Here is a 17,814-nt window from a genome sequence, read left to right on the forward strand (position 1 = left end):
AACTTAAAGTTAGCTTTCTTACTTTTACTTTCTTCTCCAACACTTTGTTTTTGCATAATTTAAACCAAACATGTTTCATTATTTATTTGAGACTAAATTGATTTTATTGATGTATTTTATTAAGTTAAAATAAGTGTTAATTCAGTATTGTTGTAATTGTCATTATTACAAATATATATATAATAATCGGTCGATTTATCGATATTGGCTTTTTATGGTCCTCCAATAATCGGTATCGGTATCGGCGTTGAAAAATGATAATCGGTCGACCGCTAGTCTGAATGCACAGTTCATGTGTGTTTATCAAATTCAAACAATATGCTACTGATTGTGATGTTAAACTCTAATAGGGAAATCTATACAGGCAATATCTCTGCAGTGTAATGTGCAACCAACTGCCTCACTGTCTGTCTGGCTCTCCTCAGCAGTGATTTTTAACAACTTGTTGACAGTGGATTCCTTCTAATTCTGTTAGTATTTCAGTTATGTGCCTCAGCTGAAGCACTGCATCTTAAAATGGTTTGAAGACAAATAGGCCCATCGTTAGCTCCCCTGTTCGACAGCCTTTTACACGGTTCTCCAGAGGGCTGGCCTCCGCGAACTAATAAGGACTTTCTTGACTCAGCAAAGATGTTTTGCACATTGGAGCCCCAGGATGGTTGGGAATACAGTAGAATCTTCTACACTAACTTGTCCAGCACTCACTCATTCACTCACTCATTCGTTGTTTTCTTACACATTTACCGTCACCTTCTATATGCTCACACTCAAATACTCTTTCACTTGATTACTTGGTATGAAGGTGATATTTAGGCAGAGTTGATCATACTTGATAGAAGCCATCCTGCCCATACGTAGTTTACTGTATCCACCCAAATGGCTCATTAAGGTATGAAGAGAACTAAGGAATTGAAGCTATAATGTTTGACTTCGTTCTCCAGAGTGCATTCCTTGATATTGTTACAAAATGAGAACTCCATGTCCCCATAGATACCACCATCAGAGGAGAGGAGATAAAGAGCAAACAGAGATGATGTGTTGAGAGTTGAGATGAGAGTGTGCATTGTATCTCTGATGGTCATTATAAATATGGTGATTTCCCCTGCAGCTCTGCTCTGATCTTTGTGAAATAGACTGAAGCTCAGAAGCTGTGTTATAGGTGAATGGGTGGAAATGGCATAATCAGTCACCCTTTCTGTCCAGTAAAGCATGCAATATATTATTCTTCTTCAGTAGTAAACCCCTGCAGAGTTAGAGTGGTGAGAGGAAAAGGTGATTAGGCCCTGGACCACTCATTTTTCTCAAGTACTCATTATTTGTTTCAGTCTGTCAATATGGTTGGACACACAAACCAGTCAATCATGCTATTATGAAAACACCCAATGGTGTTGGTGCACCATCCAGTACTCTTCAGTCCACTCCAGACTGTCTAGCCCTGTTTTCCCATCCTCTCTCTGCTTGCCTGCCTGTTTTTCCTTCCCTCTGTAATCTGTCTGTCTGCCAATCTGTTTTCTATCTGTCTCCCTGTCTTTGTGATTGAGGAAGTCTGTGGCCCCAGACAAGGATGGGATTGCACATTATGTGAGAGGAGTGACACAACCTTCTGTGTGTGTTTCCATGTGATACGCACCACAGAGATACATTCACTGGCCTTGCAGGGCAGCAGCTCCAGACAGACAAGCATATCTCACAGCTTGTGTTGTCCCCTAAACGATCTTTATGTATCTGTGCTACACAGCTACCTCACAATGACCCACACTCCACCGTGTCGCACCTAGTGAGACATCTCAGAACATGGTCCTAGTTGTTACATACTGGACCATGTCTATAGGTTTAGTTCTATGTCTAGTCAAATTAATACCTAGGTTATGTTATGTTATGAGGACCAGAATGCATTCATGAAAAGCAATAGAGGGGAATTTTTAATTGTTTAGTGAAGAGCAATGTTATGGCCGAGGCTTTTATTGGAGTCTAGATCAATTGTTTGGGGTTTGTTGCTGCACCATTCGTTATCAGTTTGCATTATTGTTTTCATGACACAATGTTCTCTGACCTTTGTGTTCTAGTTTGAGGCGGAGTACAGACGTTTCGCTCTGAAGAAGAGCGGCACCGGTGGCTTTCAGGAGTTCTACCGACTGCTGCAGACTGTTCACCGCATCCCCAGTGTGGAGGTGCTGCTGGGATATGCGGACATCTATGGTGACCTGCTGCCAATCAACAACGATGACAACTTCTACAAGGCCCTGTCCTCAGCCAATCCACTACTCAGGATCATCATCCAGAAGAGAGGTGAGGCTGTGGCATGGAGAGAGGAATGGGAGGGGAGGGGAGGAAGGGAAGGGAAGGGAGAGAGGGATGGGGTGGGAGAGGAGAGTTATTTATAGGGGAAACCTCATTTTTAGCTTACATTGTTGGCTAAAGCTCTCTGCTATTGATGTTGACCTTATTGCAATTGGAGTCACTGTGTTTTTGTTCCAATGGCTGTTGACTGTTGTGTTGAAGTGAGTTGTTTGCCAGTGCTACTGTTGATGCTTGTTTGTTTTCGGCGCTGTTGATGTGTTTTTAAATCAGTTGTCAATCATGGAAATTAGTTTTGAGGTGAGCTAGCAGAAAATTATAGAGTAGTACAGTGTGTAGTGTGTGTTCATGATTAAATACTGTGTTATGTCTTAAGCTGTTGTCTAATTGTTAGCAGAAAGGGTTCTGCTGTTGACAGCTGCATTTCTTACTGTGACTGATGATGGAAATATAAGAGTCAGTCAGTATGGCAATGGTGATGATGTTGTTGTTTGTATTGTGAGTGGATGAGTGTCTGGGGTTCTGGTCATTGTTGCCAGTCTGGCCTGCCTCAGTGGGTGGGGCTGTCTGGTGCTGTGCCAGCCCTCAAGAATGCAGAGGCAGAGTGCTGTGCTGAGAGGAGATGGAGCTGGGGCTAAGGCTGGAGCTGGGGGTGGAGCTGGGGATGCAGTTGGGGAGGGAGTTGGAGCTGGGGCTAGAGCTGGGGATGGAGCTGGGGATGAAGCTGGAGCTGGGGCTGAAGCTGGGGATAGGGATGGAGCTGGGGATGAAGCTGGAGCTGGGACTGGGGCTGAAGCTGGGGATAGGGATGGAGCTGGGGCTGGAGCTGGGACTGGGGCTGAAGCTGGGGATAGGGATGGAGCTGGGGCTGGGGATGAAGCTGGAGCTGGGGCTGAAGATGGGGATAGGGATGGAGCTGGGGCTGAAGCTGGGGATAGGGATGGAGCTGGGGCTGGAGCTGGGACTGGGGCTGAAGCTGGGGATAGGGATGGAGCTGGGGCTGGGGATGAAGCTGGAGCTGGGACTGGGGCTGAAGCTGGGGATAGGGATGGAGCTGGGGATGAAGCTGGAGCTGGGGCTGAAGCTGGGGATAGGGATGGAGCTGGGGCTGGGGATGAAGCTGGAGCTGGGGCTGAAGCTGGGGATAGGGATGGAGCTGGGGATGAAGCTGGAGCTGGGACTGGGGCTGAAGCTGGGGATAGTGATGGAGCTGGGGATGGAGCTGGGACTGGGGCTGAAGCTGGGGATAGGGATGGAGCTGGGGCTGGGGATAAAGCTGGAGCTGGGACTGGGGCTGAAGCTGGGGATAGGGATGGAGCTGGGGATGGGGATGAAGCTGGAGCTGGGACTGGGGCTGAAGCTGGGGATAGGGAAGTAGCTGAGGCTGGAGCTGGAGATGCAGTTGGGGCTGGAGTCACCCAGCCTGCCCTGAAACACACTATACCTTGGATGCTCCCCTCTCTTCCCCACCACGCTCTGTTACTAGCTCTTTATCTCCATCTATACCCCTCCATTCCTAATGCCCCATCACGGTCAGTGAGTTTGACCAAAACCAATTCTGCATTCTGGATATCGCCCATTAATGCTCTTAAAAGTCGCTCCCCTATTGTTTATAGTCCAGTCTTTCTATGTCATGTTGTTTTATTGTTTTGTTTGTTTGCATAATTCATTTGGAAATGTTAATCTGGAGAATGGCTCCTATTGTTCCCAGTTTTAGAGGACCATCCTGTTCCATAATCAGTTTTATTTTGTAACATAAAAAAGAGCTTAATGAAATTCCCATTATTATCCTTCTTTATTAGCCAAGTCCAGCTGCTTTGTGATTGCTACAGGATAGAGTCCATGATTCAATTACCACTTTATATAATTATCCATCAGGCTCACAATGTTATACAGGCCAGTGGGTATAGATGGGTATTCTAGTTAACCATCTTTGGTATGTGCTCAGCTGTGGGTAGAGAGGAGATTCCCTGTAGTGCCCTGTAGTTCAACCCCCCTCTGTATGGTCGCTGAAGCTCTAATGGTTTAGTGTGCTATGTGTCAGTCAGAAGAGAGGCTGTGCAGCTTTGCCTCTGTCCATGGCTCTCTGTGGGAGTGACTCCTGCTGCATCAGCACCAGGGCCAGGGCCCTGCTCTGCCTGTCATTGTGGGGAGCACAGAAACCTCCCTGCTGGGGCCTGAGATGAGGTCAACACGGGTGTGGTTAGGAGCAATAACGCTGGCTGGACAAAGATGACGTGGATGCTTAGAGTGGCATGCTGGAATAGTACATTTCAGGAAGAGCAATTGAAATGCCATTTGTGAGGTGCACTGAGAGGTACGGCTTTGAGGGTTGGTGGCTGGGGGAGGGAAGCTCAGAGGGAGCCTTACGTTCAGCACAGACCAGGGGAGCGAGGAATGTAGCTAATGGGATCTAGTCGGCCCTGTGGTCCTAGAATTAGGCTTCAAGAGAAAAACCCAAAGATGGAGATGAAAAGTGAGGAATGGAAATTGAAATAGAATGAGAAGGAGAGAAAGAGACTGCTATAGGGATATCTTTTTACAATCCATCTCAGTGTTTGCTACCTGTTCTCATCTACAGCATCTGCAGTATATATGTGGAAGATAGGCCTAGTTGAATAACAAAGCCATAGCTTGCACAGTGAATGTTTATCTGTGTATAAACAGGAAGCCATCATCCCTGTATGCTCCAGGAGATCCAGCACACCTGCTAATTACTCATTAGCTGGAAAAAGCCTCCTCGCTTTACAGACAAAACTCTGATCATTAATTTGAATGGCTCAGGAGACAAAAGCAATCAGAATCTTTGAGCTCTATTTGTTCACTCAGCAGGAGTTTTTCTGTTCGGCTGCCACCGACTGACAACATAGCTACTTCCTGTTCTCATGGGGGATGCTCTTTAGTGTCCTGGATAGCTGAACACCTGTCAGCCTTTCAATGGGCTAAATGTCTGGCTATAGTTCCACTTACTAACCGTATGGTAACAGGAAATATGTTTGTTCCCTCATCAAAATGCAGTTTCATTTAGTTTGATTTTATTTGGTAACCCTCTGCAATACTACTGCATGTGCTAGTGTTTTTTCTTCTTTTTAAGATTACACTATGCGCCTAGTGAAATCTTCATGAGTTATGCCTGTATTTCTATTTAAAGGAGAATAAGAAGGCAGATTAGCCCCTGGTCCTCAATCTCAGCTCTCTTTCTCTCTTATTTCTCTCTCATTTCTCTCATTCTCTCTCTCTCTCTCTCTCTCTCTCTCGTTCTCTCTCTCCCTCCCTCTCTCTAGCATAGCTTTCTTAAAGGATCTATTTGATAAAACCATGTTTTGAGGGGAACAGAAATGCACATTTCCAGAGAGGGCTTATCGCTGTTACAGACATACCCGTGCAGGGCCTGGTGCTACGTGATTACAGCTTCATCTTCTCCATGGAAGGAATGTCATTTTTCCACAGTAATGGCTTTTTCGCTCACAAGTTTTGTTGTGAGAGCAAATAAGTAGCAAATCATTAGAGCAGTGCTCTTCATTCACTTGAACTGCTTTACACGGTCGTTATTCAGCCAACCACATTTCGCTCAACCTTACTTGCTTGCTTTTCTCTCTTTGTATTCTATTTCTCATCTCCCTTTCATCTCTGGAGAGACCATCTATACAGAGAGACTATTCATCCTTGCCATACAGTACAGACACATGACATATTTGAATCATAACCTCAGAGGACTATGGGCAATCATATCAAATGGTGAGAGTCAACATGGGGGTTGGAGTCCCTGTCTGTTGTCAGCTTAATGTAAAGGTTGTAGTGATACTAACAGACCGTAGGTAGTGGTGATACTAGTCTAGGACCACACCTAGGAACCTGGTCAACCACTCTGACCAGCACAACTGGCCCATCTGGCTATTGAAAGCTCAAAAAGCTGCTGTCCAGAGATTGACTCTTATCTAACCTCCCCCAGAGGCTGCTACATGACAGAGCTTTGGTCCATTGACTCATTACTGGCATGATGGACACATTGTGCTGGTGGAACCATTTTTTAAAAGTCTCTAACCAGATCCTCCCTTGTCCACTGCCACTTTATGGGGCATTGATGTCACAGAGTGCTGCTGGTTCACCGAAACACTGATGAGATTGATGGGGCTTTTAGCATGAGCTCATCACACAGAGTGGCCATTGACAGGCTGGCTAATGGGATTCCATACAGAAGGGATCCAACGCTCGTTTCCATCCTCACCCGTACATAATCCCAGCACAAAACACCTATGGTATCTGTCAGCCCAGTGAGTCCACTAGCCCATCCTTGCTGTTCTCTACTAGCTAGCTACCACATCCCTCCACAATCTCTCGGTACAGTCACAAGAGGCCAGTAGCAAAGGTCTGGGGAATTAGCTGGGCTACAGCTGGCAGTCCAAGAAGCATAGATTAGCGAAAATAATATATTCTTTGTGGTTGCTCAATCTACTTCATTGAAGATTTATTTCAGCAAACTGCTTCATAAGCTGGGGTTTAATCAGCTAATTCACATGGAAAGAAAGGCTGAGAGGAGGGAGGGAAAAGGGAGATAGAGAAACACAGAGGGAGAAGGGAAAAGAGGGAAGAAAGGGTTTTCTCTTCTCTCCTCACTCTCCAGAGAGGGACCTGAAGACGCCTCCAGTAACATCTCCTCTAGCTAACATTAAAAGTCAACCCCCCCATCTCCCTTACCCGCACTCATGGACAAACACAAACACACACTGCTACTACATTCAAAACAATATGCAAATTCAAACCGTGCTCCGATGTAGTCATGCAGGAGTGCTTTAGGTAGTGTTTTAGTGGTGTTATTGTGGGTTGGCATGCTGGTGTAAAGCCCATTGGCCGTGCTTCTGTTTTTAGCATAGTCAGAGAGATTCCCTTGTGTTCACCCAGCACACGCTCAACTAAAGCTGCACCAGCTGCTCAATACCCCGAGGAGCAGCTCTGTGTGTGTGTGTGTGTGTGTGTGTGTGTGTGTGTGTGTGTGTGTGTGTGTGTGTGTGTGTGTGTGTGTGTGTGTGTGTGTGTGTGTGTGTGTGTGTGTGTGTGTGTGTGTGTGTGTGTGTGTGTGCATTGAGTATACTGTTGTGTGAGTTTGTGTGTGCCTGGGAATGCATTTGTGTTATGTATAGGACTGGGAGAGAGACAGTGAATTTATGCCCCCACAATCCTGCTGTATTTGCATGCTTAATGCAAATGCTTACAAATGTATCTGATGATTTATGTACATTGCACGGTGCCCACATTGATCGTGTCCTCGCTTATAAATATGTGGGTATCTGGATTGACTAAAAGCTATCTTTCAAAAACATGTTGATGAGTTAACGTTAGTTAAGAATTAAAATGGGCTTCCTTTTAGGAATAGGGCATGCCTGAGTTAAATAGCAGAAAACAAATCATTCAGTCGGCATACATTCTGGCTTTGGACTGTGGTGATATCGCCATGCAGCTGCCACTGTGCCATTGGACGCACTTTCTCATAGCACACTACACTCTTAGGAAAAAGGGTTCCAAAAGGGTTCTTCGGCTGTCCCCATAGGATAACCCTTTTTGGTTCCAGGTAGAACCCTTTTTAGTTCCAGGTAGAACCCAATTTGGGTTCCCCTTTGTGGGAAGTGTTCTACATGAAACCAAAACGGGTTCTACCTGGAGCCAAAAAGGAATCTCCTATGGGGACAGCCGAAGAACCCTTTTAGGGTTAGGGTTAGGGTTAGGGTTCTACATAGCATTTTTTTTAAGAGCGTACACTTTATTATGGGCAATAGGTTATTTTTCATGGGGAATGTGATTGTTTTTCATAAACGTGTTTTGTAAGTACATTTTTTTTAACTGCTTGTAAATATTGTACTACCCCTCCATAGGAATTGTAAATATTGTACTACCCCTCCATAGGACTTGTAAATATTTTGAATTGTATGATTGTGTGTAGGGCTCCCATGTAAAAGAGGCCTTGGTCTCAATGGTCTCAATTTCCCTGTTTAAATACATCAAAAATACATTTGAACAAGGATAATAACTGTCATTAGTGACAGAGTGAAATGAAATATGAATAGTTATGGAGTTTTTAATATAGGTGGACTAAAGGAGGAATATACTTTTGATCATGTAGTGTATGTGGACACCTTCTCGTCTAACATCTCATTCCACAATCATGGGCATCAATATGGAGTTGGTCCCCCCTTTGCTGCTCTAACAGCCTCCACTCTTCTGGGAAGGCTTTCCACTAGATGTTGGAACATTGCTGCGGGGACCTGCTTCCATACAGCCACAAGAGCATTAGTGAGGTTGGGCACTGATGTTGGGATATTAGGCCTGGCTCGCTGTCGGCATTCCAATTCATTCCAAAGGTGTTCGATGGGGTTGAGGTCAGGGTATGTGCAGGCCAGTCAAGTTCTTACACACTGATCTTGACAAACCATTTCTGTATGGACCTCGCTTTGTGCATGGGGGCATTGTCATGCTGAAACAGGAAAGGGCCTTCCCCAAACTGTTGCCACAAAGCTGGAAGCACAGAATCGTCTAGAATGTCATTGTATGCTGTAGTGTTAAGATTTATCTTCACTGGAACTAAGGGGCTTAGCCCGAACCATTATTCCTCCACCAAACTTTACAGTTGGCACAATGCATTGGTGCAGGTAGCATTCTCCTGGCGTCCACCAAACCCAGATTCATCCGTCAGACTGCCAGGCGGCGAGCTTTACACCACTCCAGCCGACGCTTGGCATTGCGCCCTGTGATCTTAGGTTTGTGTCTGTGGCTGCTCGGCCATGGAAACCCATTTCATGAAGCTCCCGACAAACAGATATTATGCTGACGTTGCTTCCAGAGACCGTTTGAAACACGGTAGTGAGAGTTGCAACTGAAGACAGACCATTTTTACGCGCTACACGCTTCAGCAGTCCTGTTCTGTGAGCTTGTGTGGCCTACCACTTCGCGGTTGAGCCGTTGTTGCTCCTAGACATTTCCACTTCACAATAACAGCACTTATAGTTGACCAGGGCAGAAATTTGACACACTGACTTGTCTGAAAGGTGGCATCCTATGACGGTGCCACATTGAATGTCACTGAGCTCTTCAGTAAGGCCATTGTACTGCAAATGTTTTGTCTATGGAGATTGCATGGTTATGTGCTCGATTTATACACCTGTCAGCACAGGGTGTGGCTGAAATAGCCGAATCCACACACTTTTTGTCATGTTGCGTATATTAGGATAGCAGAGCTAGAGAGCGAGAGAGAAAGAGATGAGGAAAGTAGGCAGAGTGCTGCTAGGAACATCTGCAGTGTATGTGTTGGGCAGGGTTCTGTATAGCGTTCTCTCTCTCACCTCGGAGCACTGCATGCCATGTCAGATCACGAGACAAAACACCTGCTCTGAGGCAACACAGATCACCCACTGTTAGAGCAGACTCTGAATTTCTTCTCTAGCCAAGTCTTTCTCCATGTCTTTCAGTTTCTTAGACTTCTGAGAACTGCTGGGATTTCTTGTTTCTGTGAAACAGCCAGTCTGGTGCATGGCTTGTTTGGTACATTCTCAGAGCCTGGCTGAGGGCGGAGTGTACGCAGTGAGAGAAATGTACTGGCATGCAGCAGGTTCACTGGAGGTGTGGTTGGTTTGCGGGTGCCCATGCCACTGAGGATCAATAGGCTGTCAGTGGTGTGAATAAAGGGCAGTATGATCCAGGGCTATTGACTAGTTACCTGGGCAGTATTGACTAGTTGATATAGAGGTGCAGTTACCAAGTTCATCAAATAAATAGAGATGGAGAAACTGTAAACCACTGTGTAGTGTGAAAGAGTAAAATAGAGTTTTCTATTTCCAGTTTCCCACTCAGATGTACAGGATGGAATTCCCACTCAGATGTACAGGATGGAATTCCTTTTCCCCAGATTGCATGTGATTTTTGATCTAACCTTTGATCAAAGACCCAGTGGTCCACTGAACAGCAGCACAGGGGTCTATTCTATTCAGTTGTGTTTGTTTGTCCAGAAACTAGTAATATAGCTGGTTAAAGACAGAGCAGACGCATAAACAGAGGCAAGAGGAAGAGAGAGACATTGAAGGGACAGTTGTGAGCTTGCTGCCTGCTGAGTTCAGAGAGGGTATGTGGGCGTTGTTTAGGGTTTGCAAGAATTCTTGCTGGTATTGGCAGCTGTCCACGGCGCATTTCTGGATTCTGAATGGAATGTGTGCGTATGTACACTACAGTACGCCTACAATGGAGATGACTCAACTCATACTGATGGAGACGTCATACTGTTTTGTGATCCAGCGCAGTGTTGACAGACAGAGGCATGAAACAGCAGTCTGTAAGGGAGCTCATAATGAAATGATACAACAGTAGGTACAGAAGAGAAGAATAGAATTTTGTCAAATTGACAAACGCAGGTGCAGCTAAATTTACATTTTACATTTAAGTCATTTAGCAGACGCTCTTATCCAGAGCGACTTACAAATTGGTGCATTCACCTTAAGACATCCAGTGGAACAGCCACTTTACAATAGTGCATCTAAATCTTTTAAGGGGGGTGAGAAGGATTACTTTATCCTATCCTAGGTATTCCTGAAAGAGGTGGGGTTTCAGGTGTCTCCGGAAGGTGGTGATTGACTCCGCTGTCCTGGCGTCGTGAGGGAGTTTGTTCCACCATTGGGGGGCCAGAGCAGCGAACAGTTTTGACTGGGCTGCGCGGGAACTGTACTTCCTCAGTGGTAGGGAGGCGAGCAGGCCAGAGGTGGATGAACGCAGTGCCCTTGTTTGGGTGTAGGGCCTGATCAGAGCCTGGAGGTACTGAGGTGCCGTTCCCCTCACAGCTCCGTAGGCAAGCACCATGGTCTTGTAGCGGATGCGAGCTTCAACTGGAAGCCAGTGGAGAGAGCGGAGGAGCGGGGTGACGTAAATCAAATGAAATTGTATTAGTCACATGCGCCGAATACAACAGGTGTACTCACCTGTTACTTACTTACTTACGAGCCCCTAACCAACAATGCGGTTTCAAAAAAATAAGAGATAAAAGTAACAAGTAATTAAAGAGCAGCAGGAAAATAACTTTTTACATTTATTTCACCTTTATTTAACCAGGTAGGCTAGTTGAGAACAAGTTCTCATTTGCAACTGCGACCTGGCCAAGATTTAATTTTTTAATTTTACCTTTATTTTAACCAGGCAAGTCAGTTAAGAACACATTCTTATTTTCAATGACGGCCTGGGAACAGTGGGTTAACTGCCTGTTCAGGGGCAGAACGACAGATTTGTACCTTGTCAGCTCGGGGGTTTGAACTCGCAACCTTCCGGTTACTAGTCCAACGCTCTAACCACTAGGCTACTCTGCCGCCCCATGTGCGGTGGTACCGGTCAGTTGAGGTAGTATGTACATGTAGGTAGAGTTATTAAAGTGACTATGCATAGATGACAACAGTGAGTAGCAGTGGTGTAAAGAGGTGGAGGGGTGCAAATAGTCTGGGTAGCCATTTGACTAGATGTTCAGGAGTCTTATGGCTTGGGGGTAGAAGCTGTTTAGAAGCGTCTTGGTAGGTCCAAGACTTGGCGCTCCGGTACCGCTTGCCTTGTGATAGCAGAGAGAACAGTCTATGACTAGGGTGGCTAGAGTCTTTGACAATTTTTAAGGCCTGGTATAGATATCCTGGATGGCAGGAAGCTTGGCCCCAGTGATGTACTGGGCCGTTCGCACTACCCTGTGTAGTGCCGAACGGTCGGAGGCCGAGCAGTTGCCATACCTGGCAGTGATGCAACCAGTCAGCTGTAGAACCTTTTGAAGATCTGAGGACCCACGCCAAATCTTTTCAGTCTCCTGAGGGGGAATATGTTTTGTCGTGCCCTCTTCATGGATGTCTTTGTGTGCTTGGATTATGTTAGTTTGTTGGTGATGTGGACACCAAGGAACTTGAAGCCCTCAACCTGCTCCACTGCAGCCCCGTTGATGAGAATGGGGGTGTGCTCGGTCCTCTTTTTCCTGTAGTCCACAATCATCTCCTTTGTCTTGATCACAGTGAGGGAGAGGTTGTTGTCCTGGCACCACACAGCCAGGTCTCTGACCTCCTCCCTATAGGCTGTCTCATCGTTGTCAGTGATCAGGCCTACCACTGTTGTGTCATTGGCAAATTTAATGATGGTGTTGTAGTCGTGCCTGGCCGTGCAGTCACGAGTGAACAGGGAGTACAGGAGGGGACTGAGCACACACCCCTGAGGGGCCCCTGTGTTAAGGATCAGCGTGGCGGATGTGTTGTTATCTACCCTGGGTGCGGACTGTCAGGAAGTCCAGGATCCAGTTGCAGAGGGAGGGGTTTAGTCCCATGGTCCTTAGCTTATTGATGAGCTTTGAGGGCACTATGGTGTTGAACGCTGAGCTGTAGTCAATGAATAGCATTCTCACATTGGTGTTCCTTTTGTACAGGTGGGAAAGGGCAGTGTGGAGTGCAATAGAGATTGCATAATCTGTGGATATGTTGGGGCGGTATGGTGTTGATGTGAGCTGTAACCAGCCTTTCAAAGCACTTCATGGCTACAGACGTGAGATGGTGGTCTGCTTAAATACATGTTGGTGTTACAGAGTTGGACAGGGAGAGGTTGAAAATGTAAGTGAAGACACTTGCCAGTTGGTCAGCGCATGCTCGCAGTACACGTCCTGGTAATCCGTCTGGCCCTGCGACCTTGTGAATGTTGACCTGTTTATTAAAGGTCTTACTCACATCGGCTACGGAGAGAGTGATCACACAGTCTTCCGGAACAGCTGGTGCTCTCATGCACTTTTCATTGTTATTTGCCTCGAAGCGAGCAGAGAAGTAGTTTAGCTTGTCTGGTAGGCTTGTGTCACTGTGCAGCTCTCGGCTGTGCTTCCCTTTGTAGTCTGTAATGGTTCGCAAGCCCTGCCACATCCGACGAGGGTCAAAGCTGGTGTAGTACGATTCAATCTTAGTCCTGTATTGATGCTTTGCCTGTATGATGGTTCGTCGGAGGGCATAGCAGGACTTGGTATAAGCTTCCGGGTTAGAGTCCCGCTCCTTGAAAGCGGCAACTGTAGCCTTTAGCTCAGTGTGGATGCTGCCTGTAATCCATTGCTTCTGGTTGGGGTATGTACGTACGGTCACTGTGGGGACGACGTCATCGATGCACTTATTGATGAAGCCAATGACTGATGTGATGTACTCCTCAATGCCATCGGAGGAATCCCGGAACATATTCCAGTCTGTGCTAGCAAAACATGAGAAGTTTACACTGTAAACTTCCCTTTACCTGTGTTTGTGTCTTCAAGGACAGGGAAGCAATTGGTGGGTGAGAGGATGTACCTGTATGAATGATGCTCACAGTGCCCTGTGTGAGCCTGTTTTGTGAAAGCTATAGTTCTCCATCCTCCAGCTTTCAGAGGTTTATAGTGTGATCAGGGTTAGTGGGGGTGGGGTTGGGGTTTATATAAAGAGCGGTTAGACCAGGTCCCTCTCATGTGTCTGTGTCTCAGTAATAATCCTGGGATGGGATTAGAGCTGCCCTCAACCTTAAAGGGTAATCCCAGACACACACACACACACACACACACACACACACACACACACACACACACAGGTACGAGGCCTGTTGCTGCTCCCACCTCACACGCGGCACATTGCTGTTGATCTGATCTGCTGCTCCACTAACACACCGTGTTGTCATTGAGTCTTTCAATCAGAAAATGAGTGTTTTCTTCTGTGTTGGCACTGTACATGTTTTGAATGTGTTGTCAATTAGTTTAGGTAGACTTTGCTGAACCCTTTGTAGATGGCAGAGGGAAGTTCAACTGAAGCCTATTCTTCCTGGAAACAGTGGTGCGTTAAGGGTTGCTGTGGTGACCATATGGCAGGGCTTCAGTTCAGTCTCCAGATGGTTGGAGTGCAGACAGGGTGAGATCATAGGCTCAGGACGGGGACAGCATGGTCACACACACACACACACACACACACACACACACACACACACACACACACACACACACACACACACACACACACACACACACACACACACACACACACACACACACACACGGAGACCTGTCAGGAGAGGTCAGTCACACTATATGGGTAGGGCAAGTTTTTCCTGACCTTATGACCTGACAAGGAAAGAACTCTTAATAGTCTACTAGAGGTCTTCCTGGTTAGATCAGAGGGTCAATTAAAACTCCTGGGTCCTATATATGATCTGTATTTGGAGCACATACTTAAAGACGGGGTCATATCTGAACACTGATAGACAACAGAGCTCAGCTGTTGTAGACAGGAATAGTTTGTTCATGGAGCAGCACTACATTGCAGCCAGTGGCCAGCCCTTGTAAGGGGATCCAGGAGTTGTGGTAGCAAAGAGATCCCTCCACAGCACTGTGATCAGCTTCCCGCTGGCAGCATCAGATATCCATCTACTCTGGAGGACAGGGGCTTGCTGGTGCTAGTGCCGCCAGGCCAGGCTTCCCATCCCACAGCCTGGCCTGTTCACTGGGGAATAATTCATCTGATAGCAAGGGTTTGACAATGGGCTCAGAGTGGGACCCCTTCAGGGACCTCACTAGCATATTCATGGTGACCAGCAGGTTGATGAACATCTTCGTACTCTCAATAATGAGGCAGACAAGAGCAGTGATGGTGAAGTAGAAACAACCTACTCCTCAATGACCTACCAGCAAGGCTGCTGTAAGGGCACATGGGAGTATTAGTGCCGGTGTGTGCCTTAAGGCAGGACTTGTCAGATTTATGTGATGTGACTGAACAGTCAGGAAGTCATTGGACTATTGCTGTCTGTCTGATTAGAGCGTGGAATCAGCGGATCAGCTAATCCTCAAAGGAACCCAGGCAGCTAATAGAGTACCAAACAACACTACTTGTGTCAGCTGTGGTGGGAAGGGAAAATTGTCTGTAAACAATATTTTTTAAAAGCCACACAGTTCTGCAGAAAAAGGAATCACATTTTTAGTATTTGTATATATGGTCAGAAATAAGCGACTAGATTTCTTCAGCCTTATAACACCAGCAGCCAACCAATGAGATCTGTCATTCTGTAATAACCCGTCATAGTGATGTATGAATACACAGTCAATAAGCTGTTCCCCTCTGCAATAGCACAACATTATGAAGTGCAAACTCACAGCCAATAAGCTGTAACACGGCAATAACACGTCATACAGAGGTGTAACACTGTCAGTAAGCTAGCATACTCTAGAATAGCATGTCTTTCTGAACTAGAGACAAGAAGATATTGTATCAAGATGGAGGCAAACTTAACCAGTTTAAGTGCCCTTTTCACCCTATTCTATTTGAAAAGGCAGCATAATCAAATCAAAATGTATTTGTCACGTGCCCGAATACAACAGGTGTAGACCTTACCGTGGAATGCTTACTTACGAGCCCTTAACCAACAATGCAGATTTTTTATAAAGTAAGTAAGAAACATTTGCTAAATAAACTAAAGGAAAAGTAATAGTAACACAATAAAATAACAACAACAAGGCTATATACTGTTCAAGGGTACCATATATATATATATACAGTTGAAGTCGGAAGTTTACATACACCTTAGCCAAATACATTTAAACTCAGTTTTTCACAATTCCTGACATTTAATCCTTGTAACAATTCCCTGTCTTAGGTCAGTTAGGAGCACCACTTTATTTTAAGAATGTGATGTGTCAGAATAATAGTAGAGAGAATGATTTATTTCAGCTTTTATTTCTTTCATCACATTCCCAGTGGGTCAGAAGTTTAGATACACTCAATTAGTATTTGGTAGCATTGCCTTTAAATTGTTTAACTTGGGTCAAACGCTTCGGGTAGCCTTCCACAAGCTTCCCACAATAAATTGGGTGAATTTTGGGCCATTCTTCCTGACTGAGCTGGTGTAACTGAGTCAGGTTTGTAGGCCTCCTTGCTCGCTCACGCTTTTTCAGTTCTGCCCACAAATTTTCTATAGTATTGAGGTCAGGGCTTTGTGATGGCCACTCCAATACCTTAAGCCATTTTGCCACAACTTTGGAAGTATGCTTGGGGTCAGTGTCCATTTGGAAGACCCATTTGCGACCAAGCTTTAACTTCCTGACTGATGTCTTGAGATGTTGCTTCAATATATCCACAACATTTTCCTACCTCATGATGCCATCTATTTTGTGAAGTGCACCAGTCCTTCTTGCAGCAAAGCACCCCCACAACATGATGCTGCCACCCCTGTGCTTCACGGTTGGGATGGCGTTCTCGGCTTGCAATCCTCCCCCTTTTTCCTCCAAACATAATTAGGGTCATTATGGCCAAACAGTTCTATTTTTGTTTCATCAGAGGACATTTCTCCAAAAAGTACGATCTTTGTCCCCATGTGCAGTTGCAAACCGTAGTCTGGCTTTTTTTATGGCGGTTTTGGAGCGGTGTCTTCTTCTTGCTGAGCGGCCTTTCAGGTTATGTCGATATAGGACTCATTTTACTGTGGATATAGATACTTTTGTACCTGTTTCCTCCAGCATCTTCACAAGGTCCTTTGCTCTTGTTCTGGGAATTATTTGCACTTTTCGCACCAAAGTACATTCATCTCAAGGAGTCGGAACGCACCTCCTTCCTGATCGGTATGACGGCTGCGTGGTCCAATTGCTCCCAAGGATGACCCAGACTTGTGGAGGTCTACAATAAAAAAAATTGTCCTGCGGGACAGATACAGGATGGCAACATCAACTGCCTGAGTTACACCAGGAACGCACAATCACTCCATCAGTGCTCAGACTGTCCTCAATAGGCTGAGAGAGTCTGGACTGAGGGCTTGTAGGCCTGTTGTAAGGCAGGTCCTCACCAGACATCACCGCAACAATGTCGCCTATGGGCACAAACCCACCGTCGCTGAACCAGACAGGACTGGCAAAAATTGCTCTTCACTGACATGTCGCGGTTTCGTCTCACCGGGAGTGATGGTCAGATTCGCGTTTATCGTCGAAGGAATGAGCGTTACACTGAGGCCTCTACTCTGGAGCGGGACCGATTTGGAGGTTGAGGGTCCGTCATGGTCTGGGGCGGTGTGTCACAGCATCATCAGACTGAGCTTGTTGTCATTGCAGGCAATCTCAACGCTGTGCGTTACAGGGAACACATCTTCCTCCCTCATGCAGGCTCATCCTGACATGACCCTCCAGCATGACAATGCCACCAGCCATACTGCTCGTTCTTTGCTTGATTTCCTGCAAGACAGGAATGTCAGTGTTCTGCCATGGCAAGCGAAGAGCCCGGATCTCAATCCCATTGAGCAAGTCTGGGACCTGTTGGATCGGAGGGTGAGAGCTAGAAATGTCCGGGAACTTGCAGGTGCCTTGGTGTAAGAGTGGAGTGGAGTAACATCTCACAGTAAGAACTGGCAAATCTGGTGCGATCCATGAGGAGGAGATGCAATGCGGTACATAATGCAGCTGGTGGCCACACCAGATACCGACTGTTACTTTTGATTTTGACCCCCCCTTCGTTCAGGGACAAATTATTCAATTTCTGTTAGTCACATGTC

The 17,814-nt window shown here is 46.1% G+C and overlaps 1 protein-coding gene across 1 annotated transcript in view; it reads left to right on the forward strand.

The window, feature by feature from the left end:
* The window catches only part of pard6a (par-6 family cell polarity regulator alpha), a 36,349-nt gene that overhangs the window by 3,327 nt on the left and 15,208 nt on the right, over positions 1 to 17,814 (forward strand). The window contains exon 2 of the mRNA XM_029634213.2: positions 2,067 to 2,289. Coding sequence (XP_029490073.1) covers positions 2,067 to 2,289 — 223 coding nt within the window. The remainder of the gene's footprint in view (positions 1 to 2,066; positions 2,290 to 17,814) is intronic.

This window comes from Oncorhynchus nerka, linkage group LG25 (genome assembly GCF_034236695.1).
Source record: "Oncorhynchus nerka isolate Pitt River linkage group LG25, Oner_Uvic_2.0, whole genome shotgun sequence".
Taxonomy (NCBI): domain Eukaryota; kingdom Metazoa; phylum Chordata; class Actinopteri; order Salmoniformes; family Salmonidae; genus Oncorhynchus; species Oncorhynchus nerka.